The sequence below is a fragment of the Marmota flaviventris genome, chromosome 2 (assembly GCF_047511675.1).
Source record: "Marmota flaviventris isolate mMarFla1 chromosome 2, mMarFla1.hap1, whole genome shotgun sequence".
Taxonomy (NCBI): domain Eukaryota; kingdom Metazoa; phylum Chordata; class Mammalia; order Rodentia; family Sciuridae; genus Marmota; species Marmota flaviventris.
Window position 1 is genome coordinate 117,372,841 of NC_092499.1, and position 27,518 is coordinate 117,400,358.

Sequence of the window (27,518 nt, forward strand, 5' to 3'; positions counted from 1 at the left end):
AAATGGATGGCATTAGAGCAGATTATGCTAAGTGAAGCTAGCCAATCCCTAAAAAACAAATGCCAAATGTCTTCTTTGATATAAGGAGAGTAACTAAGAACAGAGTAGGGTCGAAGAGCATGAGAAGAAGATTAACATTAAACAGGGATGAGAGGTGGGAGGGAAAGGGAGAGAGAAGGGAAATTGCATGGAAATGGAAGGAGACCCTCAGAGTTATACAAAAGTACATACAAGAGGAAGTGAGGGGAAAGGGAAAAATAATACAAGGGGGACAAATGAATGTCAGTACAGGGGGCAGAGAGAGAAGAGGGGAGGGGAGGGGAGGGGAGGGGGGATAGTAGAGGATAGGAAAGGCAGCAGAACACAACAGACACTAGTATGGCAATATGTAAACCAATGGATGTGTAACTGATGTGATTCTGCAATCTGTATATGGGGTAAAAATGGGAGCTCATAACCCACTTGAATCAAAGTGTGAAATATGATATATCAAGAACTATGTAATGTTTTGAAAAGCCAACAATAAAAAATTAAATAATAATAATAATAATAAAAAGATTAAATAGAGAAAAAAAAAAGAAAAACAGTGATATTGGCACTAAAACAGACACAAAGACTAATGGAACAGAATAGAAGACACAGAGACAAATCCACATGAATACAGTTGTCTCATACTAGACAAAGGTGCCATAAACATACATTAGAGAAAAGATAGCCTCTTTAACAAATGGTACTTATAAAACTGAAAATCCATATGTAAGCAGAATAAAATTGAAACTCAGCTCAAAGTAAATCAAGGACCCAGGCATTAAACAAGAGACCCTGTGCCTACTAAAGAAAATGTAGGCCCAACTCTCCATCGTGTCAGTTTAGGAACCGACTTCTTCAACCAGACTCCTAAAATGCAAGAAGTAAAATTAAGAATCAATAAATGGGGGCTGAGACTGTAGCTGAGTGGTAAAGTGCTTGCCTCGTACGTGAAAGGCCCTAGGTTCGATCCCCAGCACCACATAAAAATATTGTGTGTTCATCTACAACTAAAAAAATATTTTTAAAAAAAGAATCAATAAATGGTATATCAAACTAAAAAGCTTCTTCACAACAAAGGAAGCAATCAAGAAAATGAAGAGAGAGCCTACAGAATGGGAGAAAATCACCTGAACCTCAAGAGCATTAATATTCAAGATATTCAAAGAACTCAAAATACTTAACACCAAAAAAACAAATAACCTAGTCAATAAATGGGCAAAGGAACTGAACAGTCACTTAAAAGAAGAAGAAATAAGAGTGGTCAACAAATATATGAAAAAAATGTTCAACATCTCTAGCAACCAGTGAAATGCAAATTAAAACTACATTAAGATTCCATCTCACTGCAGTCAGAATAGCAATTATCAAGAATACAAGCAACAAATGTTTGTGAGGATGTGGGGGAAAAGGTACTTATACAATGCTGGTGAGACTATAAACTGGTCAACCACTATGGAAAGCAGTATGGAGATTCCTCAGAAAACTTGAAATAGAACCACCATTTGAGCCAGTTATCCCACTCCTCGGTATATTCCCAAAGAACTTAAAATCAGCATATTATAGTGACGCAGCCACATCAATGTTTATAGCAGCTCAATTCACAATAGCTAAGCTATGGAACAAACCTAGGTGCCCTTCAACAGAAGAATGGATAAAGAAAAGATGGTATATATACACAATGAAATATTACTCAGCCATAAAGAAAACTGAAATTATGGCATTTGCTGGTAAATGGAGGGAACTTGAGACTATCATGCTAAGCATAATAAGCCAGTCCCCAAAACCCAAAGGCCAAATGTTCTTTCTGATATGCAGATTCTAACACACAATGAGGAGGAGAGGGAAGAAAAGAAGTTCACTGGATTAGACAAAGGGAAGGGAGATGGAAATAGGAAAGACAGTAGAATGAAACGCACATAACTTTCCTATGTTCATATATGAATATACAACCAGTATAATTCCACATCATGTTCAACCGTAAGAATGGGATCAAATTAAAATGTTATACTCCATGTATGTATAATATGTCAAAATACACTCTACTATCATATATATCTAAAAAGAAAAAATTTTTCAAAGACCAGAAGCATCAGTATCACCTGAAATTTGTTAGACAAAATTCTCAGACACTTCACAAACTACCAAGTCAGAAATTCTAAGGATAAAGCTCATCAATTTATTTCAATAACATCTTCCAGTGGTTCAAATGTAAGATAAAGTTTGAAAAGCAGTGTTCTATTTAGTAGGTATGCGCTTAAATGTCCATGAAATTTCTCTTTTTTAAAAAAGTATCAACAAAAAATTAAAGGGGGCTGGGAATGTAGCTCACACAGTAGAGTGCTTGTCTTACACGCACAAGGCCCAGGGTTCAATCCCAGCACCACCAAAAAAAAAAAAAAAAAAATTAAAGTGATAAGTAGCAAAGACACACACATTCATGAAAATTTCCTCATGTATGCTTACATTCCACTATATCTAAATAAGTGATGTGAAGAGTTCAGGTTCTCAAACACCACCAAACCCTGTGACCTATATAAACAAAAAAGGTTGGCAGTGGTGAGCTCTGAATGACTGAATGTTTTCTCTATTCTTCCCTTTCCTTTTCCACCAGAGAAAGTTTTTTCCAAGGAATTTAGAAAAACAGCACAGAACCATAAAACGGAGAAATGCTGATATCAAAGAAAAATTAATTTGTCAAATGCTTTATATTATGACAATATTTAACCCATTTTATCCCATCATCCCAGATGTGCAACACATATAAAAATTAAATATAGTACATAATTATATGACACACAATTATGTTATAATAGTAAAATAATAAAACCACATTATAATAATAAACATAATAAATACAGGAGCTCTAGATTGATTTCCAACCTATTTTAAAGCACCTATGTCAATTTTATTCAAATATCTGCAGAACTAAAAACTTGGGACTTAATTGGTTAAAAAGGAAAATGTGGGCTTGGAAACACCTAAATGTGGATGAACAATTTATCAATCATTTTTTTTCACATACGCTGCTTCTGATTCTACCCAATTTTACAACGTCAGTAGCCACTCAGAAGCTTTACCTGCTCTGTAAATTCTGATTACAACTTTATCACTTATGTGAAGTTATTTGGAACAATCTGAGAAATAGTTTTAGAACAGACATTTCATCACAAGGTTGTGTGGATGGCAAATAACAATGAGACAGCTGGTTCAATATCACTAGCTATTAGAGAATTCCAACTAAGACCATGACATACCCACTAAAACACTACTTCACCCTTGCACAGATAGCTTTCAAAAGAGAGAAAAATTGGCATTGCCAAGTGCTGCTGAGGATATGGAGCAACTAAAATGTTAACATTCTTGGTGGGAAAGCAAAATGGTACAGCAACTCTGGAAACCTATTTGACGATTTCTTACACACGTGCGCGCACACACACACACAAAAGTTTAATATACTATTACAAAACAACCCAGAAATTTCAATTTTTGAAAAGATCATTGAAAGTGAGATCAGTAAAAACAGCTAAGTAAGAACCTCTGAAAATTCTTTCCTTCATAAAAGAAACAAGAATGCTGATAAAAACTAGTTTTAGTCAACTTTTTAATAATTATGGAAGTCAGCCAATGGCTTGTAACAAAGCCTCAGTAGGGAGGCATTTAATAAAGAAAAATAATTGAAAGTTAGTTTTTTTAAAAAAAAGCATTCATTGTAGAATTTTCACTTGCACTATTACTCCCTCTCTCCCTAGCTGAAAACTGAAGAGAAAACTAACATCCTACAATAATAGTTGGGTTTTTTTTGTTTTTTGTTTTTTTTTAATATTTATTTTTTAGAAGTAGTGGACATAATACCTTAATTTTGTTTATTTATTTTTATGTGGTGCTGAGGATCAAACCCAGGTCTTCACACGTGCTAGTCGAACGCTCTACCACTAAGCCACAATCCCAGCCCCTTTTTTTTTTTAAAGCACTAATCGGAGCTCTCCCAAATACTATTTCCCACAATTTGAACTGTCTGGCACTTCCCTGGAAAAACCCAAAAGAGTTGTCTTTATTTGACCTAAATCTGAGCTCATTCACGAGAATAGCCTCTCCATATTCTCTATACCACCATGAGTGTCAAAAAGAATCAGAGGCAAGTGTTTCAACATTCTAACTGCCTATAGTAATAATAACAGGATGAGGAGGTAGGAGAACACAAGCTCACCAAACCACTTAAAGGAACAGCTGGTGAGTGACAAGTGTGAAGTGGCTTCTGAAAAGATCTGAAATATTTCTGAGCATGTAGAAGGTCGTGTACATGCACAAGACTGCACATACTCAAGAATATTTACCTGCTCAGGAAAGACTTGAGATCCACATTTGAACTACAGATTCTGTGTTAGCAGGAAGTAAAAAATAAGGCAGATTGACAATTGCCCGGCTGAGTGCTAGGCACTCAGCAATTTGATGGCTTCATGCAAAAAAAGAACACAGACATTACAGAATTAGTTCAGAAAAGTCATGAAAGAACCAAACAGTAACAAAAACAATAATCACAAATCCTGGGAAAATCTCATTTCCAAAAGCACCACATTAAAATACACACTTTTGGTGGGTTGAATTTTCCACAGACAATTATGATTTGAAAAACAGAAAAGTTTTGTTTTTTTTTTTATTTTTTTCCAATCTGCATGTCTTTTGTCCTTCCTTGCCCAATTTCTCTGACTACTCCAGTATAATATTGAATAGAAGTGGTGAAAGGAACATCCAAATTTTCTTTCTGATGTTAAAAGAAAGTGTTCAGTCTTTATTAATTGTGATGACAGGCAGGGTTTTGTGTTTAATCAGGAATGATGTTGGAATTGCTCTTTCTGGGCCTATTTGAGATATATTTGTATATATTATTACTATATACTTCATATATATGTATATAAAGTTTGTTAATATAGTATATTCCATTGATGGGAGTTCAAATGTTAAACCATCCTTACATTCCTGGGATAAATACTAGTTGGTTTAAGTGTAGTATCTTAATTTATTGTTAAATTCAGATTGCTAAAATTTTGTTCAGAATGTCTGCATTTGTTATCATGAGGGGTATTGTATTCTGTAAATTATTCCCCCCTCAGGATAATTCTGGTCTCATAGATTGTTGGGAAATCTTCCCTCCTATTTCTGAAAGAGTTTACATAGAAAGTATAAACTTTTTTCCATCTTAAAGTGTTAGAATTGATTAATGCAGTGATCCGGACCCAGATTTCTTTGTGGGAAGATTTTTAATTTTTTTTTTCAATTTTAAAAGTATATGTACAGGGCTGAGTTTGTGGCTCAGTGGTAGAGTGCTTGCCTAGCAAGTGTGAGGACTGGGTTCGATACCCAGCACCACATAAAAATGAATAAATAAATAAATCAGCAACTAAAAAAAAATTTTTAAGTATATATAAGCATTATTTATTATCCATTTCTTCTCCAGTGAGCTTTGATAATTTGAATCTTTCAAAAAACTTGCTTAAATTGTCACATTGGCTAAAAGTTTATTTTAATATCCTTTATTATATGAAGCACTAGCATTTGATTATTTTTACTTTTCCTTACATTTAATTTGCTTTTATTTTATTTTTTAAATATTTATTTAGTTAGTTAGTTTTTTAATATCTTAGTGTGGTATATAATCTAAATTATTTGAGATCCAACTTTTTAAAAAATATTTATTTTTTAGTTATAGGTGAACACAATGTCTATATTTTACTTTATGTGGTGCTGAGGATCAAACCCAGTGCCTCACACGTGCTAGGCAAGTGCTCTACCTCTGAGCCACAACCCCAGCTCCCAACTATCTTTTGACTAGTCTTAGCACAACTTTTTTTTTTTTTTTTTTACTTTTTGCTTGTTTATTTTTAAAGAATTATGTGCAGTCAACTTGTCATTTTCTTTTTTATGTAATATGACCATCTCTATAGATTTTTACTGGGGATTTTATGTTATTTCACTTGATGACATCCTCATGGTTACCTTTTAATCTATTTTCTTATTTCTTTTCTAATATTCCCCCGTTTCCCAATTTAATTTCTCTATTTCTGACCCCTTTGTTTGGATTTTTTTTTTTTTGAGGTGAAATTCACAAAACATAAAATTAACCATTTAAGCCAAATGCAGTGGTGTACACCTATAATCCCAGAGGCTCAGGAAGCTGAGGCAGGAGGATTGCAAGTTCAAAGCCAGCCTCAGCAAAAAAGCGAGGCCCTAAGCAACTCAGTGAGACCCTGACTCTAAATAAAATACAAAACAGAGTTGGGAATGTGACTCAGTGGTCAAGTGTCCCTGAGAGTTCAATCCCTGGGTACCAGAAAAAAAAATTAACCATTTAAAGTATAGAATTCAGTGGTATTTAGTATGCTCACAATACTATGCACAACTATTAACTTCTAATTCCAAAATATTTTTATTCCAAAACACCATATCATTACATCGTCACTCCCCGCTCTGTTCTTCCCTCAATCCCTATAAACTATCAGTTCTTTTGCTCTATCATAGGATTTACCTATTCTGGATATTTCATGTGAATGGAATCCTACAATATATAGTTGTGTGTCTGGCTCTTTCATTTAGTGTAATGTTATCAAGGTTCATCCACAGTGTAGCATGTTTTAGTATTATTTTACATCATTTTATGTGTTACGTTGAAACCTGACTCAAGAAATAAAAAGGGCTGAGGATGTGACTTAGTGTTTAAGCACCCATGAATTCAATCCCTAGTACCAAAAAATAAATTTAAAAAAATACAAGTTTTCTGGTGAAATTTTTTTTTTCTTCTTCCAGGGAAGAGGGAGGGTGTTCTAAATATAAAATCATGGTAACAGCAAATAAAGATAATCTGAATTCTTTTCCTATTTGAATCCCTTTAATTATCTTCTCTCGCCTGATTGGTCTGGCTACAGTTAGGAGTAGTGAGAGTAGATATCCTTGTCTTGTTTTGTTTTGTTTTTAGAGAAATGCTTTCCATTTTTCTCTGTTCAATATGCTGGTCTTGGGTCTGTTGTATATAGCCTTTACAATTTTGAAATAAGTTCCTTATCTCCCTAGTTTCTCTAGTGCTTTAAAGATGAATGGGTGCTGGGCTTTGTCAAATGCTTGTTTAACTCTATTTATGTGGTGAACTACATTTATTGATTCATGTATGTTGAAATGACCTTGCATCACTGGGATGGAAATCATTTGATTATGGTGCATTATTAATGTGATTTTTAATGCAGTTTGCCAATATTTTATTAAGATTTTTGCAACTATGTTCATCAGGGATATTGGTATGAAGTTTTGGAGGTTTTTTTAATATTTATTTTTTGGTTAGACACAATACCTTTGTTTATTTATTTTTATGTGGTGCTGAGGATTGAACCCAGGGCCTTGTGCATGCTAGGCGAGCGCTCTACCGCTGAGCCACAACCCCAGCCCATGGGTATGAAGTTTCATTTCTTCAATGTGTCTGTCAGGTTTTGGTATCAGGGTGAAAGTGGCTTTATAGAAGGACTCTGGCAGTGTTTGTGTTTCCTCCTCTTCTATTTCATGGGATAATTTCAGGAGAATTAACATTATCTTCCTTAAAGGTCTGGTAGAACTCAGCTGAGAATCCATCTGGTCCTGGGCTTTTTTTCTGTTCTTGGAAAGTTTTTAATAGCTGCTTCAATTTCATTGCTTGATACTAGTCTGCTTACATTTTCTATATTCTCGTGGTTCATGGGTAGGTCATATATCACTGGGAATTTATCAATATCTTCAAGATTTTCTAGCTTATTATAATACAGAGTTTTGAAATAGTTACTAATGATGCCCTAGATTTCAGAAGTGCCTGTGATATTTCCTTTTTCATCTCCAATTTTGATTTGAGTCTTCACTTTCTTTTGATTAGTTTGGCTGAGGTTTTATCAATCTTATTTACCTTTTCAAAGGAACAACTCTTGGTTTCATTGATCCTTTGTATGTTTTTATTCTCAATTTCATTAATTTTGGCTCTGATATTATTTCCAGTCTTCTATGGATTTTGGAATTTTTCTACGGCCTTGAGCTATAACATTAGATTATTATTTGGTATACTTCTAACTCTTTAATGTAGAAATTCAGTGCTACAAACTTTCCTTTTATATAACTGCCTTCATATTGTCCCAGATATTCTGATACATGTACCTCTGTTCTCATTTGTTTCTAAGAATTTTATTTCTCCCCTCATTTCTTCTGTGATTCATTCCTCATTCAAAAGTATACTATTTAGGCCAGGTGCAGTGATGCACACCTGTAATCCCAGTGGCTCGGGATGCAGAGGCAGGAAGATCCCAAGTTCAAAGCTAGACTCAGCACTTTAGTGAGGTGCTAAGCAACTCAGTGAGATACTATCTCTAAATAAAATACAAAATAGGACTGGAGATGTGGCTTAGTGGTTGAGTGCCCTGAGATCAACTCCCGGTATCCAAAAATCAAAAATCTACTATTCAATCCCCAGATGTTAAAATGGTTTCTGTTAGTCTTGTCATTGAATTCTAATTTCATTTAATTTTCATTCATTCTCAAATAGAATGCAAGGAATTCTCGAAATTTTTTTGTATTTGCTAAGATTTCCTTTGTGCACTAAAATATGATCTATTTTAGAAAAAAGTTCCATGTACTGCTGAGGAAAAAAAAAAAAGTTGTTGATGAATGAAACATTCTATAGCTGTCTGTTGGGTACATTTGATTAATAGTATTTGTCAGTTCCTGAAGAGTCTTTACTTAGTTTATGTCTGGATGACCTCTATCTAATGATGAGAGAGGGGTGCTGAAATCACCCAGTATTATTGTATTTTGGTCTACTTTTTATATTGAGAAGGGTTTGTTTTTTTCTATGTAGGGAATAAATATTTACAATTACTGTCATGTTGTGGACAATTCTCTTAACCACTATGAAATGACCTTCTTTGTCTCTTCTGATTAATTTTGGCTAGAAGTCTAATATGTGTGATATGAGAATAGCTACTCCTCTCAGCTTTCAATTTCCATTTGCATACTAAATCGTTTCCCACCCTTTCATCTTCAGTCTGGGAATGTCTTTGCCTATAAGATTGAGTCTCTTCTAAATACCAAATGATTGGGTCTCCTTTTTTAATGCAATCTGCCAATCTGTGTCTTTTGATTGGAGAGTTTAGACTATTTACATCCAATGTTATTATAGAGAGATGATTTTTATGTCCTGCCGTTTTATTTCTAATGCTTAATTCAGACTTGATTCCTCTTTAACTGACTATTCTTATAGAGCACCTCACCCATATACCATTTTTCATTTCTTCTACATGAAATATTTCATTATGTTTTATACTTCAGGCTTAGTGGCTATGAATTCTTTCAGTTTCTACTTATCAAAAAGGTTTTTATTTCACCTTTAATTATGAAGGATAGTTTTTCTGGATATAGCAATCTAGGTAGGCACCTGTTTTCTTCTGGCCTTTAGGGTCTGGGATGATAAATCAGTTGAAATCCAAATTTGTTTACCTCTAAATGTGACCTGCTATTTTTCTCTCGCAGTTTTTAAAATTCTATCATTATTCTGTATATTAGGCATTTTCTTTATATGTGTCATAGAGAGGATCTTTTTTGATCTTGTCTATTTGAGGTTTTGCTGGCATCTTATAATTAGATTTCCAACTTATTCCTAATATTTGGAAATTTTTGTTATTATTTCATTGAAAAGATTGTGCATTCCTTTAGTCGGTATTTTGGAGCTTTCTTCCACCCCAATGATCCTTTTTTTTTTTTTAAGCTGTCAATGGACCTTTATTTATTTATATGCAATGCTGAGAATTGAACACAGTGCCCTCACATTAGGCAAATGCTCTAGCACTGAATTATAACCCCTGCCCCACCCCAGTGATTCTTAAATTTGGCCTCTTAATATTATCCCAGATATCTTGAATATTCTGGTCATGGTCTCTTAACAACTTATATATTATCAACTTTATTTCCAAGATCATATACTTTTATCTTCAAGGTCTATGAAAATATCTTCTAAGGGGTCTAAAATATTGGTGATACTTTCCACTGAATTTTTAATTTGATTTCCTAAGTCACTTCCACAATATCCATTTGGTTCTTTTTCAGTATCCCTTTTATGAAATGATCTTTTACTTTCTGTATTTTCCAAGTTCATTACTTATATCTTCTTTTAGTTCACTGAACATCTTAATTTTCTAAATTATTTCTCCATCATTTTCTCTAATGTGGTGTCAATGGGATCAGTTGTTGAAGTGTTGTTGGCTATTCTGGGTGACTTGTCTCTTTGCTTTTTCATACTGCTTATATGTTTACCCATCCGTTGGGATGATTATTGTTTTTCTCTTTTATACAAGGGACTATTTAGTGAGCTTCCATCTCTTAAGGGCCCCAGGCTGGGTGAATATCCAGGAACTGATAGTTTCACTCACTGTGTGTCCTCTGCTATTCCCACTACAAGGACTACTTTGAGAGAAGACATTAAACCCTATTTACTACAGACACTTCAGAGCAAAGCTAAATACTAACCAACTTTAGAAAAAAACAAAATTGTTGACAATATTCTCCACAGTTTCTTTGACCCAGGTATAAACTTGTAGTACTGTTCTGGAATAGGTTGGAAAATTAGTTACTAATAGGAGTAAAATGGCTATTATATACAGGAGCTAAAAAAGGAAGGAAAAAAAATTGGGCTAAACAAGAGAAAAGTGAAAAAGTAATGAAAAGATAGAAAAGAACCATACAAAAACTAAGGTAAAAAGAATAAGATGGGGCAGGGGGATTTAAGATAGTAGCAAGTAATGGAAGAGAAAAGAGGAGCTTAGAGGAACAAATGTAAACCTGAGCTAAAAAAACAAAAAGGATGATTCCACTAAATGCTTTAAAATACTAGAAGAAATACAATCAAATGGATTGAGGGCACAATATCAAATTTTAGGGTAACAACTCTCAAATCAAAATGAATAATATATGTATGATCAAAGTTGACATTAGAACTGTTTACAATAAAACATGCCAAGGTGGAGAAAATTCTTATTGAGTCATCCTGGTTTGGACTTCATCAGTTTAGAAAATGCCCAACACTCTTCAGCTTTTGATTTCCCCCTAGAGGTTCTGGGGGCACAGGAGTAATATCCCTGGTTGCTGTGTACTTCCACCACCCAGCTCTCCATTCTTTTTTGAAATATTTATTTTTTAGTTGTAGGTAGACATACAATATCTTTTTATTTTTTATTTTTTTAATGTGGTGCTGAGGATCAAACCCAGTGCCCCAAACATGCTAGGCAAGCACTCTACCATTGAGCCACTAACTCCAGCCCCCAGTTCTCCTTTTATTAGCCCAGGGGCCTAAGGCTAGATGCTCAGAGGGTTGCTTTGCTGCATCTGCTGGGTGTTTTTGTTGTATGCAACAGCACCCAGTACTTGGCTCAGGGCTGTCGCGCACCCGCTCACCTCCACATGCTCTCTTCAAAGTAGCATAGGTCCTGGTGTCTGTCTGCAAGCACTGGACCAGTAGTTCTAGGGTCATTGTGGCTGGTCTGCAGTGCAGAAGTGTTTCCCCTAAACCAGAAGATTGTGGACCAGTGTCCCTGCTCACCAATAATAGGCTCAGCCAGTCCAAGCTCCCCAGCTGATTAAAAATCACAGATGCCAACCCCCTCCACTGTCCAGAACAAAAACAACCTTTCCACCTGTGCATGAGCTCTCACTGCCCACAGCTGTGAAACATGGGCATACATTCTGGTTTCCGAATTCCTGTGGAAGATGTATGGAGCGCTGGGTCAGGTAAGCACTTCCTGGGAATGACCAGCTCTGGGGGCTGCTCCACCCCACTTCCCTTGTCCTCAGTGAGGAGGAAGGTGTTTCGGCAACTTTGGGCAAGTAGGGATCCTTCAAGTTTCTTACAGACAAATAACTGAGACATGCTTATGCAGAGGTACTCCCTCTAGTTTTATCTGTTGCTATCTGAAGGTAGGGAGAAGCTCTTTTGATTTATTTTAGAGAGGTTGACCACCTGTGGACTCCACAAAATGGCTGCCATAGCAAGAATGGCTTTCAGTCCACAATTTAGATTAAACTGCCTGATCTCCTCACTGATTCCACCTGTTTCTATCACATATCAATTTTGTCTGTTTTTCATTCCAACTGTTAAGAAAGTGATCCTGTGTGCTTTTCCTCTCCTTTTTTCTCCATTTCCTTCCCCTATCACACCACCCTAGTTCAGGTTCAAGATTAAAGAACTCTGTCCTTATTTTCCATTCTGATAACCTCTGTAACTCTTCAAGTTTCATACTGTCCAACATTGGGTCTTAGAGCATTTACTCTCTCACCCAGCTCTGTAGTCAACTGTTCCTTCACCATCTCCTTTCTAAGCTATTTAGGAATCCAGAATCACTGCCTAGTTATACTCCACCATCTTTCTCTCTCTCCCTACTTGACATTTTCAAAGGTACCCAGGAGGCTGAGGTAGGAGGATCAAGTTCAAAGCCAGTCTAAGCAAAAGCAAGGTGCTAAGCAACTCAGTGAGGCCCTGTCTCTAAATAAAATACAAAAAGGGCTGGGGATGTGGCTCAATAGTCAAGTGCCCCTGAATTCAATTCCCAGGAAGATCCAATAAAAAAAGAATTTATATTGTACACCTTTTTTTTTTTATTTTTTTAATATTTATTTTTCAGTTTTCAGTGGACACAACATCTTTATTTTTATGTGGTGCTGAGGATCGAACCCAGCGCCCCGCGCATGCCAGGCGAGCACGCTACCGCTTGAGCCACATCCCCAGCCCATATTGTACACCTTAAGTATGTACAGTTTATTGTAGTTCAGTTAGACCTCATGAAATCTCTTAAAAACACAACAAAGTCAAGCATGGTAGCACATGTCTATAATCCCAGCCACTAAGCAGGTAAAGTAGGAGGTGCTATTAATTAGAATATTAGATGTTCTCCAAAAGCTCATGTGAAAATCAATGCAAGAAAGCTTAGAGGTAAAATATTTGAGTTATGAGAGCCTTAACCTGGTCATTGTATTAATCCACTTGAATGGATTAACTGGGTGATAAATGTAGGCAGATAAGGTGTGGCTGGTGGAGGTGGGTCATTAGGGACATGCCTTTAGGGATATATATTTTGTCCCAGATCTACAGTGTGCCCCTCCCCCCCTTGTTTCCTGGTGCCACATCCTAAGCAGCTTTTCTCCACCACACACTCCAACCATGATGTTCTGCCTCACCTCCAGACCCAAAGAGTGGAGTTGGTCATCTATGGACTGAGACCTCTGAAACATTAGTACCAAATAAACTTTTCATACTTTGAAATTATTCTTTCCCAGTCTTTTCGTCACGGTGACAAAAAAGCTAACAGGAGGATTTCAAGTTTAAGGCCAGCTTGGACAACTTAGCAAAACCCTGTCTCAATTAAAATTAAAAACAGCTGGGGATGTAGCTCAGTGGGGTAAAGCAGTGCCTAGCATGTTAGCATGTGTGAGGCACTAGGTTCAATCCTCAGTTCCATAAAACACATACACATACACATATACACACATACATACACACACACACACACACACACACACACACACAGAGTAATATTACCTCTTCCTTTCAGGTTTAAAAGAAAATTTGTATTCTCTTTTTCTTTTTTAATTGATAAGTAAAAGTTATATATTGATGGTATACAACATGATGTTTTCATTTATTTACATATCGTGGAACAGGCAAACTAAGCAATTTACATATTTATTAACTCATATTTATTATAAGAACCTGTAAATTATTGTCTAAGAAATTTTCAAGTACACATTAATATTAATTGGAATCACAATGATGTAAAATATATCTCTTAAACTTTTTTTTTTTTTTTTTCAGTTTTCGGTGCATACATCTTTGTTTTATTTTATGGGGTGCTGAGGATAGAACCCAGTGCTGCGCGCATGCCAGGCAAGGGCGCTACCGCTTGAGCCACATCTCCAGCCCAATCTCTTGAACTTTTTCATCTTGTGTAACTGAGGTTTCATGCTCTTTGATCAGTATCTCTTCAATCCCTAGTTGTTGTTTTTTGTTTGTTTGTTTTTAGTTGTAGAACACAATACCTTTATTCCATTCATTTATTTTTATGTGGTACTGAGGATTGAACTCGGGGCCCTGCGCATGCTAGGCGAGCACTCTACTGTTGAGCCACAATCCCAGCCCCTCAACCCCTAGTTCTTAATAACCATTATTTTACTATTTTTATGCATTTGACTTTTTTGGATTATATATATAAGTGAGATCAATGCATTGTCTTTCTGTTATTCTCTTTCAACATGATAGTAATACTTCTACGGCATCCCACACATCAATAATCTCTACATTGGGGGGAGAGGGTTACCAAGAACTGAACTTAGGGGTACTTTACCACTGAGCTACATCTTCAGCCCTTTCTTTTTTTTTTTTTTTTTAAGAGAGAGTGAGAGAGATAGAGAAGGAGAGAGAGAGAGAGAATTTTTTTTAATATTTATTTATTTTTTTTTAGTTTTTCGGCAGACACAACATCTTTGTTTGTATGTGGTGCTGAGGATCAAACCCGGGCCGCACGCATGGCAGGAGAGCGCGCTACCGCTTGAGCCACATCCCCAGCCCATCTTCAGCCCTTTCTATATTTTTATTTTGAGATAGGGTCTCACTCAATTCCTTACAGCTTCACTGAGTTACTGAGACTGGCCTCAAACTTGCAATTGAGTTAAGTTGCTGGGATCAGAGGTATGTGCCATTAACCCTGGCTAGTCTCTATATTCTTAAATCGTTAAGAATTTCAATGCCAGGCACTCATTAAGGTTACAGAGACACAAATACATTGGCAAGAATATATTCCCCAACAACCCACTTCCATACCAAATTACAGGAGTCCTGCTCTGCTTTCTACCTATCTAAGGTAAAGGATATCATTCCAGTCATCTCTATCTTTGCATCACTAATGACTTACCAAAGGATACTCTTCAAAAAAAAATTTTTTTTTATTGCTCTCACACCCTTCAATCTTCCACATTACCTTTCTGCTTTGCCATCTTCCTGTTTCCCTTGATAACAGTGATGTTTGTGATTCTATATTTCATCTTCTCACATCTACCAGGTATTTTCTAAAGATATATTTGAGGATAAGAAAACTATTTCTATACACTTACCTCAAGTACTGGTCCAGCTCCAAGAATAATCTGTTCTACTCCACTGGCAAATCCTTTCTGACTGAGTGCAGTAAGGTGGTGAATAAGAAAGTTTGTGCTTTGAGTCTTCCCAGAACCACTCTCTCCTGAAATCACAATGCACTGATTCTTTTTACGCTGAAGCATAGCATGATAAGCTACATCAGCCACTGCATATATGTGGGGCTCAAGTTTTCCCAATTGGTGGTTATCATACATTTTGACATATTTGGGGTTATAAATAGGAAGAAATTTGAATGGGTTAATAACTATTAGAATACTGCCAACGTAGGTATAAATTTTTTCATGCTTAAAGCGATTTCGTAGGTTTTCTAAGAGAGTTTTCTCATTCAAGTCAGGTAAGCTACATAAATCATCAAAGTCTTTCTGTTGAGGCTGTGGAAGAAAACCTCGTTCCACCATCCTGCGTCGTTCTTCAGTTACCCGTAGCCATGACTGAAGGCTACCATAATGGATTGATCCATCAAGGTTTTTTTCCCGCAGAAGAAAGCGGTAGTCCTCTCCACTTAAGCGATTTTCCAGAGCCATTCGTGGCCACAACATCATTCGCTGAACTGGACAGTCTGTTGGATTGAGTATCCATTCTTCTCCACCAAATTCCTTTACCTCTGCTAAAACATAACATTTTGTTTTGTCTAGATGAAGTTTGTTTATAAGAGTGTCAATCACCTCAGCAGCTGTGGTGTTTTTCCTGGCAGGAACTGGACAGTAGATTGTCCCTTCTGAAATTGTCCCAGGATATATACGTAATGTATGTTCATTATCCTCAAAGCGTCGTCTTCCTCCATCACTTATATTCATATTGGATCCTGTCCCATCAGCATAAATAGTATGTGTTGTTCAAGATCATGCAAATCATTTTCTTGGCAAAAAAACTGTAATATAAAAGACGTGAAACATTTACAAGTCATATTAAACATTGCTGACGCTCAAAAAAGAAAGACTTAACAAACACATTCATTACATACATCTTTTAGAACACAAAATTCTAACTCTCAGTACAGGAACAAGTACTGCAAATAGTCTCATTGAGACTACATCCTACTGTTCAAATAAAGAGTATTTTCTAAAACAGTAACTGGCAAAAAATATATATATATACATTTCAATGTTTTGTTTTATCAACAATTCAGAATTTAAAAAGTACAATATCCCCTGATATTTCAAATGATTCTAAGTTACTTGCAATTAAAACGAAGTTTATTCTTTATTCACTAAGGACTGGACTAAAGGACAGAATAATTACACAAAGCTAGTCACCTCACCTTGCACCCAAATTTCTTAAAAGATGATGCAAAAACAAGAAAGAATGCTTTCAGTGGTGCAAAAACTTTGTGAAATACATTAATTACAGAAAGATCAGAAAATAACATTATAATCAAGAAAGCAATGAGAGAAACCTGTTATGTAAATAGACATAGTTTCAAAGAACTCTGGGTTTTGACTCTCCTCTTTGCCCGTCCGGACAGACAAGTTTGAGCAGAGTAAGAAAAAGATTCTGCTGGACTTACTGAGACAAATTGAAAATATTATACAAGTAGGCACCATTATAAATTTATTCAACCTCCTTTTGTCTTTTTATGTTAATATTCTACCTTTCCACCTACCCTCATTCCATTCCACATACCCTATCAATCTTCTCATATTCCCCAAACACTACTCTTTTACACCTCACTCAGAAAATAATTACCTACAAATGGTTTCTCAACCTCAATCTATTCTTATTTTCATTTCATCTCTATTCTTCAGTTCCTGTATAGAGAAAAATTGTTCCACATCCTTTCCAGAACAAAACTTATTATCTCCATTAGTACTATGTCCTACCAAAAAAAAATTCTCATTTGTCATCAACCTTCTTCTTTTTAGTTATTTCATCCTTTAACATATAATGTGCTATTTTTAAAAACAATAAAAATATTCAGTTATTTCAATATCATACTACCAAATATTTGTCAAAATCCTCTAATCAAGAAACTTTGTTATCTTTTTCCTAGATGATATTTCAAATATACAGATTATGGAACATATAAAAAGCAACCATATATCTACTGCTCAAATTCAACAAGTTTGAAAACTGCTATGCTCACTCATAAACACATGTATTAAAAACAGTTAAAGTTCCCTCATTTGCTTTATGATATGACCACTACCCAGAAGTTGTTATTATTCTATGTTTTTGTATTTGTATTACCTGTGAGTCTCCATAATTTATATATAATACTGTTTTGTTTTTAATCTCTAAGAAATATTATCACACTATAGTCTACTTTTCACTTTAGTTTAATATCATTTTGCCTATTAACAGATGTAAAGTTCAATAATGGCTAAATAACATCCCATTTCATGATTCTACCACAGTTAATCAATTCACTCACTGCCCTCCTAGTGAATATTACGATGGTTCCAACATTACACTATGAAAACAATGCTGCAATTCTCACACATGTCTCCTCATGTTTATTTGCTAGATTTTTCTCTTTATAATTAAGAGTAAAATTACTGCATTTGGAGTTTCTTAACTTTGCCAGATATTAACAAAATGCTTTCCAAATGGTTACTCAAATGTCCATTTCAAACAAATGTAGCAGAGTTCAGACTTTTCTGTTTCCTTACTAAAAGTCAGTATTGTCAGAATATTGAGTTTCTGCCAATCTAAAGTACAAAAAGATTATTCTTTAATTTGCATCTCCTTGATTATTAGTGAGGATTGGCAACTCTAATCATCTCATTTGCCATTTGGGCTAAGTTGCTCATTCATTTTGATCTCCTTTTTTAATAAGTTGTCTTCTCCTTATCAGTTTAAATGAGTTTTTCATATTTTTTTTTTTTAGTATTTTAATCAGCTTTCAGTTGATTGTGTGGCAAAATCTCCTGTCAACCAGGGACTTACCTCTTTTATTTACAACACATTTTGTTATAGAGAAGTTTTTACTTTTTTAATATTTTTTATTTTATTTATTTTTCAGTTGTTATGTATTTTTATGTGGTGCTGAGGATCGAACCCAGGGCCTCACACATGTGAGGTGAGCGTTCTACCACTGAGCCACAATCCCAGCCCCTAGAAGTTTTTACTTTTAAAGAGAAAATTTATTGATCCCTTATAGCTTGTCCTTTTTATATCTTTTCTCTCTCCACCCATCCGCCCCAGCCTTGTGGTGCTGGAAATTGAACCTAAGGCCTTGCTCAGGGTAGGCAAACAGAATATCATTTAGTTACACCCACAATTTTTTTTTTTTTACAAAAGTTTATTCTTAAATTTACAACAGACTCCACACAACACTTCATTGTAGCTATAGGTGGCAAAAGATATTACAGTGGGGGTACTGGTGTTTCATAGGAATGGAATTAATGGTCACCATCATTTCAGGCACAAGAAACGAGTTACTTTTTGCCAGATTTCTTAATTCCCCTGTGGCCAAGGGGCCCTTCCCAGCGGCCTTCACTTTTAGCTCCTCAAGTTTCTTCTGCTCCTGTTTTTGTTTCTGTTTAAAAGCTTTTTCTTCCTCATCCATCTCCTTGGACTGCTTCTTAGGCTGTTTCAGGGGCTTCTTCTTGCTACATTCACGGCTGGACATGGTGCCTGTCACCCCCACCCCAGACCTTGATCCCAAACTGGAAACACCCACAATTTTTTGAGACAGGAGTCTAAAAGGCCCAAGGTGGCCTCAACCTCAAAGTTGTTTCATCAACCTCCCAAATAGATGAGATTACAAATGCAACTCTGCATCCAGGTTGTTTTTTAGTAAACAACGGGGAAAAACGGTTGTATTTCATTCTTAATGCATGCTTGTTTTCACTAGTCATTTAACTTCACATAAATCTTTACAATTCTTCCTTTACTGTTTTTATTACTGTCATCCTCACTTTACAAATGATAGAACAAATGCAGAAAGATTATATAACTTACCCAAAATCATAACTAGAATATGATAAAGACTTAAAAGCAGGCAGTCTGGCTCTAAAGTTTATCATTTCCTGGTAGTTTTTCTTTAAATACTTATTTATGCTGAGGACATAAAGTTATCTTATATTTTCTTACAAAAGGCCTAGGTTTTCTGTTTTTTTGGGTTTTTTTTCTTAGGTCTTTAATTCACATAATCTATTTTCAGGCTATTGTAAGACAGGGCTCTTAATTAATTCACTCCAACTCAAATTAACAATTAACCAGCATCTAATACTCAGCTCTCTGTGCACTGATATATAATGCCACCTTTGCCAGGTAGCAAATTCCATATACCTAACAATGTGTTCTGGGTTTTATATTCTGTTCCACAGCTGTATTTGTCTATCCCTGAGCCCATCTTAATTATCACAATTCTATAATAAATTCTCATATATGAAGAACATATCTCCAAAATTTGGTGTTTTTCACTTTGGCTATTTACCATAATAATTTCAACATAAGTACGTTTACTCCCATGAAAAATATATTTTGACATTTTGAAATTGCATTTTTATAGATTAATATTGGAAAGAACATTATTGACTTTTCCCACTCATGAACACTATGTTGTTGGTGTTCTCCAGCTGCTTTAACTGCAGATTTCTTTCACTTCTAAAATTTGTCATTTTCATATCCACCTGATCTTTTCTCTACCTACTTAAATTTCACAACTGTTTTAATATAAGGGCTATTACTCTCACTCATTTTTTAAAATTCTAAATATAAAACCTAATATTTTTAGGACTAACATTTTAATATCATCCAGACTGAATTGCTCTTCTGATTGCTGATTTTTGTATCTTTGTTAGCACTAGAGATGGTCTCTTATGTTTGAGAATTTATATTTGGAGGTATACTTCAGATGAAACTTTCATTTTTCATACAAACACTGAGAATCCACTTACTATTTTGTTTCAATCATGACACTACCATAATTGAACCTTTAAAAAGTAACTTTTTTTTTTTGAGACAGGGTCTCACTATGTTGTCCAGGGGACTGTGAACCCATAATCCTCCTGTCTCAGCCTCCCAAGCAGATGAGATTACAGGCAGGTGCCGCTGCATCTAGCTTAAAATTAATGATTTTTAATATTAATCAATATTAAATGTTCCCCAATTATCCCAAAAAAAAATATTTTTAAAAGTTATTTAAGTAGAATCAGGAGAGTCTGCTCTGCTATGTTTTTGTTCTCCTGAATCCCTAAGAATAAGGCTTCACGGAAGCAAAGTACTCCTTACAGCAGGAAGGCTGGACTCTATTACTTCAGGAAATGCACTAAATGACTACAATCTGATTCCTAAGGTTATATAATATGACAACCCTAAAACTAAACTCAGAACCTTCTTTCTCAACAGAGGAGCGCTATCCTAAGCTGTGATTTTGAACAATAAACCCACTTCAATTACATCTCCCCATTACCTCTAAGAAGCTAAAACCTCTTCAGCTGCTTTAACTGCAGGTTTCCAGCAACAGCCACAGCATAATCTTCTATTCCCACTTATGTCAATATGATTTTCTTTTGTTATTATTTTAAGTCATGACTTTGTGTCTGAATTTGCATAAAAATATAACTCACAAATCCATATTTATCTCAAGCTGCTTGAAAAAAAATCTATATTTGTAATTTCCAAACTTAAGCATTTATTAGCATCATCTGGGGAACTTTTTAAAAAATATACATTTCCAAGGGAAATCTAGGCAACTCTGTTATTCATAATCCAGAGAACAGAACATGGGAATGACTATATTTCCAAGTATTTAAGAACCCACACTCTGCTCCCCTTCTCAATACTCTTTGAAATAGTCACCAATTATCAAAGAGATGCTAAATTCAGAGGCCTTTTATTCATCTTCACACAACATAGCATATGTCTAAAGGCAGTCAACTTCTGATTCTTGAACTGCTCTCACATGAAGATTATTTTTCATGTAATCTTCCTAATTGGCTTTCTCTGATTTACTTTTTTAACTCTTTATCCACTACTCATTTTGAAAGTTAAAATACTCTCCAAGAGTCTAGCTGAAACTACGCATTTTTCTACCTAGATGACTTTATCTATTCTTCCTTCTGTAATTCATCCCTTTACCTATTATCTATGGATGATTTTGCATTTACAATGGCAAAATTGAGTAGTTTGGAGAGAGACCATATGGTCTACAAAGCTAAAAATTTCACTATATGGCTCTTGACAGAAAAAATTTGCCAGCCCCTCTGCTAGGATAGCCACTTAACTAAAATAATAATAATAATAATAATAATAACAACAACAATAATAATAATTTACAACAGAGTGAAAACAATTAAGTAAAAATAATTCAAAAGAAAGGGGGTTACAACAGATGAAACAATATAAAACAAATATTTTTAATAATTATATTAAATGCAAATGTTCCTGTTAAAAGACAAAGATTATCAGACCAAATTTTTGAAATCCAGCTATGCCACTGCCAATAGACACACATATATAGCACAAGACAGAAAAATCTAGATGAGGAAATATACCATGTAAAAACTAGCCAAAAGAAAGTTGGTATAATTGAAATATCAAACAAAATAGGAAAAAAAAGAAAAGTTGAGCTGACTATCCCATAAATCCCTTTTGGCCCTTATATACCATTATTCAAGGTTCAGGTCTGAGACAAAGGTCTCCAGATACCACTGTAGCCTTGGAAAGAGGTAGGAAAAGGAGGAGAAGCAGTTTGCTATCCAGAAAAGGAGGAGAAGCAGTTTTAGTGAAATATTTATTAGTAAGGCTTAGGAACAAAATGAATGATCACACACAGGAACAAGTAGAGAAGCAAAAATTGAAAACTGAAGAAAAAGGTCTAACTGATGAGTCAATGATCTCTGGTAACTAAGATTAAATAAGATTTAGATCAAGGGGCTAGGTTGTAACTCAGCAGTAGAGCGCTTGGCTTGCAAGTACAAGGCCCTGGGTTCAATCCTCAGCACCACATAAAAATTAATAAACAAAGTTATTGTGTACAACTAAAAATAAATATTTAAAAAAAATTAAGGTTGATAGATGCTTCTCAGAAAAAAAGACTATTTCTTTTACTGAAAGAATAAAAAAGAAACAAAATGAGAGGAGAAACAGATTTTGAGATGTGACAAGAGTGCCTATCAGTTGATCTTCATTACTGATAAGATACTGGGGCCCAAGTTTTACTAACAGTAGATGAATGCCAGGTAAAAACTAGATTGATAATGAATGAGGATACATTTCATAGGCTTCAACTGAAGAAAAGTGATGGTAGAAATTAATTATCATATGACACAACAGCATAGGTATATCAGGTTAGCCTGCTTAGTAAGTAACCTTCTAGTAAAAGTGCTATTTTCCTTCAAAAGACTATCTCTCTTTCCTAGTCAAACGACATAGTTTAAAGTCTTTCAACAGTTTGAATGGACTGATCTCATCCTCCAGATAGGGGAAATTAGCTGTGACCCAGGCTGAGCCAATCACTTTATTTTGTTTTGCCCAGCCACAGTGGGTAGTCACCAAAATTCTGTACTAGAACTTCTCCTGCAACTATTGGGAAAGGAGCATTTTTCCACTAGGGCTAGTAAGCTAGAGAGATAAGGCTAGAGATGATGTCATCCATCTATCCTCAATGCATAGAAGCTTCTCTATAATAAAAGTAAGACAAAGAATATATTTGGGCCAATGAATTCAGTAGTAGTTTAAATAAATTCAACCAGTAAACTTCCTTAGTAAGTATGCCAATTAATTCCTTTCTATTTCCTGAGCCAATGTGAGAGAGATTTCTCTATAATCAAAAGAGAACCTACTGTAACAGGTAGCATTTCATGTAATACCCTTTGAGAATATAAGTATCCTGTTATCCAAATTCCTGATGTCCAAAAAAATCTCACAATTTTAAACTCAAGAACCAAATATACTTGAGTAAAATTCTGAATATTTCCTTTACTATCTTTCTATTTTCTATTCAAAATTGGGGAGCCAAATAGATTCAAGCAAGGCAGTAACCCCTCACATTGCAATTCATCACCCAAACTGAAGAATTAAACAGATTTGGATAATGAGATTTTTAAGACCAGGATCTTATGTCAAAAAACACAGAAAATTTACTGTTTTCACCAAAAATAAGTTTGACATACATTGCCCATTTAAGTTGAACACTGATTTTCCTAGGAGGGAATAAATTATTACAATCCAAATCCAAAAATTTAGGCCTGAAGATTAAAAAGAAATTCTTTGAGGATTTACTTTATGATAAATTAATATGGCATTTCAAGTCAACAGGAAATATTAAAACGATGTGGGATAACTGAAAAAAGCAATACACATAAGAAATTAAGCCCACTACTAACACTTATATAGCAATCACATTTTACTATATTTTTTATAAAGAAAACTATTAAATAGTCTTTTCATTCCCTCTCCCAATGAAGTAACTTCAAAAGTATATGTTAACAGAGGGAAACAATGTGGTGAGACAGTTGCTGTGGTCAGTAGGGTGTGGTTCAGAGTAGGCCAGTTTATGATGTTATTCACTGGACTGAGTAAGGATGGACTAATTATAGGGGAAAACTGTGGTGAAAAATGAGAACAGTGAATACAAAGTTTCCTTTAAATTAGAAGTTCAGTTTAAAAGACAAAAATGAAGTAACTGAGGTTTCTAATGGAGTGATTCTGTTAGTAAAATTTAGTTTTCAAAAAATATATTAGTTTTTACTTCTTTTTCAAGTTCTCAAGGTTATTTTCCAAGGAAAAGAAAATAGCCTTTCTTTTTATATTTGCTTTATCATAGGGTTGATGTTAGTAAGTAGAATCATATATTGTATTTCAGTAGCAAGACAAGTAGAAATGAATGAAGCAAATGTACATTAAAAAAAAAAAAATCTAGGGGCTGGGATTGTGGCTCACCTAGCACGGGTGGGACCCGGGTTCGATCCTCAGTACCACATAAAAATAAAGGCATTATGTTGTGTCCATCTACACCTAAAAAAATAAATATATTTTTTAAAAATCTTGCCAGACAGATACACCTGCAATCCCAATAACTTGGGGAGACTAAGGCATAAGGATACCAAGTTCAAAGCCAGCCTCAACAAGAGGCCCTAAGCAACTTAGTGAGATCCTGTCTCAAAATAGAAAATAAAAAGGGTTGGGGGTGTGGTTCTGTGGTTAAGTGCCCCTGGGTTCAATCCTCCATGCAAAAAAAAAAAAAAAAAAACACCTAACTTTACTATTGAAAAAAATAACTCAAAGAGAAAAAATACCTTACCAATACATATAGAAGGGAAAATATCAAGTATCAAATATCAAGGCAAGACCCACTATTGACTTATCTTCAGCTATAAATACCATGGGGGAAAAAAACTTTAATAAAACATTTTGAATTTTAGTTATGTAACTAATGAGAAAATGACGTTCAAGACCTAATATTCGTGTTTCCTCATTCTTCAGGGCCTACTATAAAAATGTTAAACAAATGGGCTAGGGTTGTGGCTCAGTGGTAGGGCACTTGCCTATAATGGGTAAGGCACTGGGTTCGATCCTCAGCACCATATAAAAATAAATAAATAAAATAAAGATATTGTGTCTACAACTGAAAAAAATTTTAAATGTTACACAAATAAACACAGTACCAAAATGATGTATTATCACATGTATAAACATACATGAATTCATGTATATAAATATTTGAAAGTTTAAACTTTGCAAACTATGAAATTAATAGTGATTTTTTTCCCCAAAAGGGCACAAATACTGTTTACGAATCAATTTCTTCCTCTTCCTAGGCACACAGCTAGCGTTCCTTCACCACAGAGATCTACTGGTGAATGTTAGTAAGTAGAACTACTTGCAGTTACATGTGGCCATGTGACCAAGTCCTGGTCCAAGGGAATGCCAGGCAAAAGTGATATACATTCCCTCCAGGCTGAGCTAATAAAAACCTCTAATAGGACCTGCCCTTTCTAGTCTGCTGGAAGAATGAAGAGGATCCAGGTAAAAAGCCCCAGGAGAAATAGTCTCTGGATGGAAGGATGTTGGGTACCAAATGACCACATGGAGAACAGTAACCCCATCCACTGCACTGGATTATGATATAAATGAGAAATAAATTTTAATTGTGTAGAAACCCTAGGTGTTGTTTAGTTACCCTGACTAATGCACTACTATAAATCTTTTCCAAACCCTCTCCTATAAAGAATTCCATAAGGAAATTGCTCTTACAGTCAATCCATCAGTAAGTACTACAGGTCTGCCTTTAAAATTTATCCTAAATTTAACCTTTTCTCTCATTCCCACCTCTACTATCTAGTTTGAGCCAACTACTGTGCTCTTACTTGAATTAGTTTTTATCATTTAACTAAGTTTCTCACATAGCAGAGTTACCCTTTTTAAAGATAAATCTATCACCACTCTCCTGTTCAAGCTTTTAATGGCTTCTTACTACAATTAAATAAAACCTCTTACTGTGGCCTAAAAGCCCTGCATCAATCTAAAAGGATCCCTCAAATTTCATCTTCATTTCACTGCACTTCAGTCTCACTGATCTTTTTACCATTTTTAAGTTTATTCCTGCTTCAGAACCTTTATATTTCCTTCCTGCTCTCTCTGCCTGGGTCTTTTTGCATATCACTAAGGACTTTTTACTCAATACCCAGAACTTCCTTATTGATCTATCTTAAAAAAAAAAAAAAAAAAACTTATCCCTGTCCCCCATCACATTATTCCCCTTATCCTGATTTATTTTTAATCAGAGAACTTGATACACTAATCTAAAATTATATCATTATTTGGGGATTTATTTATTGTACAATATTCCCATTAAAAGGCAAAAGTTGGGGCTGGGGTCATGGCTCATCGGTAGAGCACTTGCCTAGCACATGTGAGGGCCTGGGTTCAATCCTCAGCACCACATAAAAATAAATAAATAAATAAAGGTGTTGTGTCCAACTACAACTAAAAAATAAATATTTTTTAAAAGAAAAAGGTGTTATCTTTTTATCATGGGCATCCACAGCTCAAAAAATTTGTGGAAGGAATAAACAAATTCATATACACTTTAAGGTATTTTAGCAATCATTTTTAATGCTTGAGGTAATCATTTTATTCAGTTTCACTATAGTTATTTCCCTTTTTCCAGCTGATCTTCTCATTTATTTTCACGCATAATATGTGCACACTATTTTATCTGCTTACTGCAAGAGCTATTTTAAACAATAATTTCACAATGTCTAGCTTTTAAAATCAGCAAGTAATCAAAATTACTTCCCAAGGAGGTAATCAATGATGATACTGATTCAGGAAACCCACCTAGCAATATAGATGGAAGCATCAAGTTTAGAAATACAAGTTCATGCAGACCTTTAACCTCAAGAATACTACTTAATGAAAAACTGATCTATAGATTAAGTGTAATCACAAAATTCTGGTAGGCTTTTTGAAACAGACTAACAAGCTATATTGGAAATCTGATAGATCTAGAATAGCCAAGACAATCTTAAAGAACAAAGTTGGAAGAATTACACTACCAAAAATCAAGACTTACATAAGCCACAAGTAAGACGGAGTGGTACTTGGTAGAAAGAAAAACAGAAAGATTCTAGAAACAAAACCCCTATGGACTAATATCCTCATTTAAAACAAGACACTGCCCTTCAGCTTGGGAAAAGAAAAGCCTTTTAAATCGATGGTCCTGTACTAATTGGAGATCTAGAAAAATTAATTAATTAATTCACAGACAAAAATTAATTTGATTCACAGAACATAAAAGGAAATACGTTAACATTCTAGAAAAGCTCATATAATATTTTCATGAACCTAGCTAGAGCAGGCAAAGTTTCTTAACCAGAAAACAGAAAGCAATTAAAAAAAAAAAAAAGCAATAAAGCCCTGCACGGTGGTGCACACCTGTAATCCCAACAGCTTGGGAGGCTAAGGCAGGATGATCGAAAGTTCAAAGCCAGCCTCAGCAATTTATCCAGGCCCTAAGCAGTGAGACCCTGTCTCTAAATACCAAAAAAAAAAAAAAAAAAGGCTGGGGATGTGGCTCAGTGATCAAGTGCCCCTGAATTCAACACCCCCCCCCCCCGTACTATTTGAGAGAGAGAGAGAAAGTAAGGAACTACAGTGGGGCATGCTTGAATCCCATTGACTGAGGCGGCTAAGGCAGGAGGATCACAAGTTCAAGGACAGCCTGGGAAATTTATAGAGACCCTCAGGAAGTTAACAGATACTGTTTCAAAATAAAAACATCTGGGAACTTAGCTTAGTGGTATAGTGCCTCTGGGTTCAATACGCAGTACCAAGACAAAAAAAAAAAAAAAGGAAGAACTATCAACTTAAATTTAAATTAACATTCCCTATTATTAAA

At 35.0% G+C, this 27,518-nt stretch overlaps 1 protein-coding gene across 6 annotated transcripts in view; it reads right to left on the reverse strand.

Annotated features, from left to right (window-relative positions):
- Myo9a (myosin IXA) overlaps positions 1 to 27,518 on the reverse strand; it is a 259,456-nt gene that overhangs the window by 205,990 nt on the left and 25,948 nt on the right. For all 6 annotated transcript variants that reach the window (XM_071608439.1, XM_071608438.1, XM_071608436.1 and 3 more), the window contains exon 2: positions 15,184 to 16,097. In XM_071608439.1, coding sequence (XP_071464540.1) covers positions 15,184 to 16,023 — 840 coding nt within the window. In that variant the 5' untranslated portion in view covers positions 16,024 to 16,097. The remainder of the gene's footprint in view (positions 1 to 15,183; positions 16,098 to 27,518) is intronic.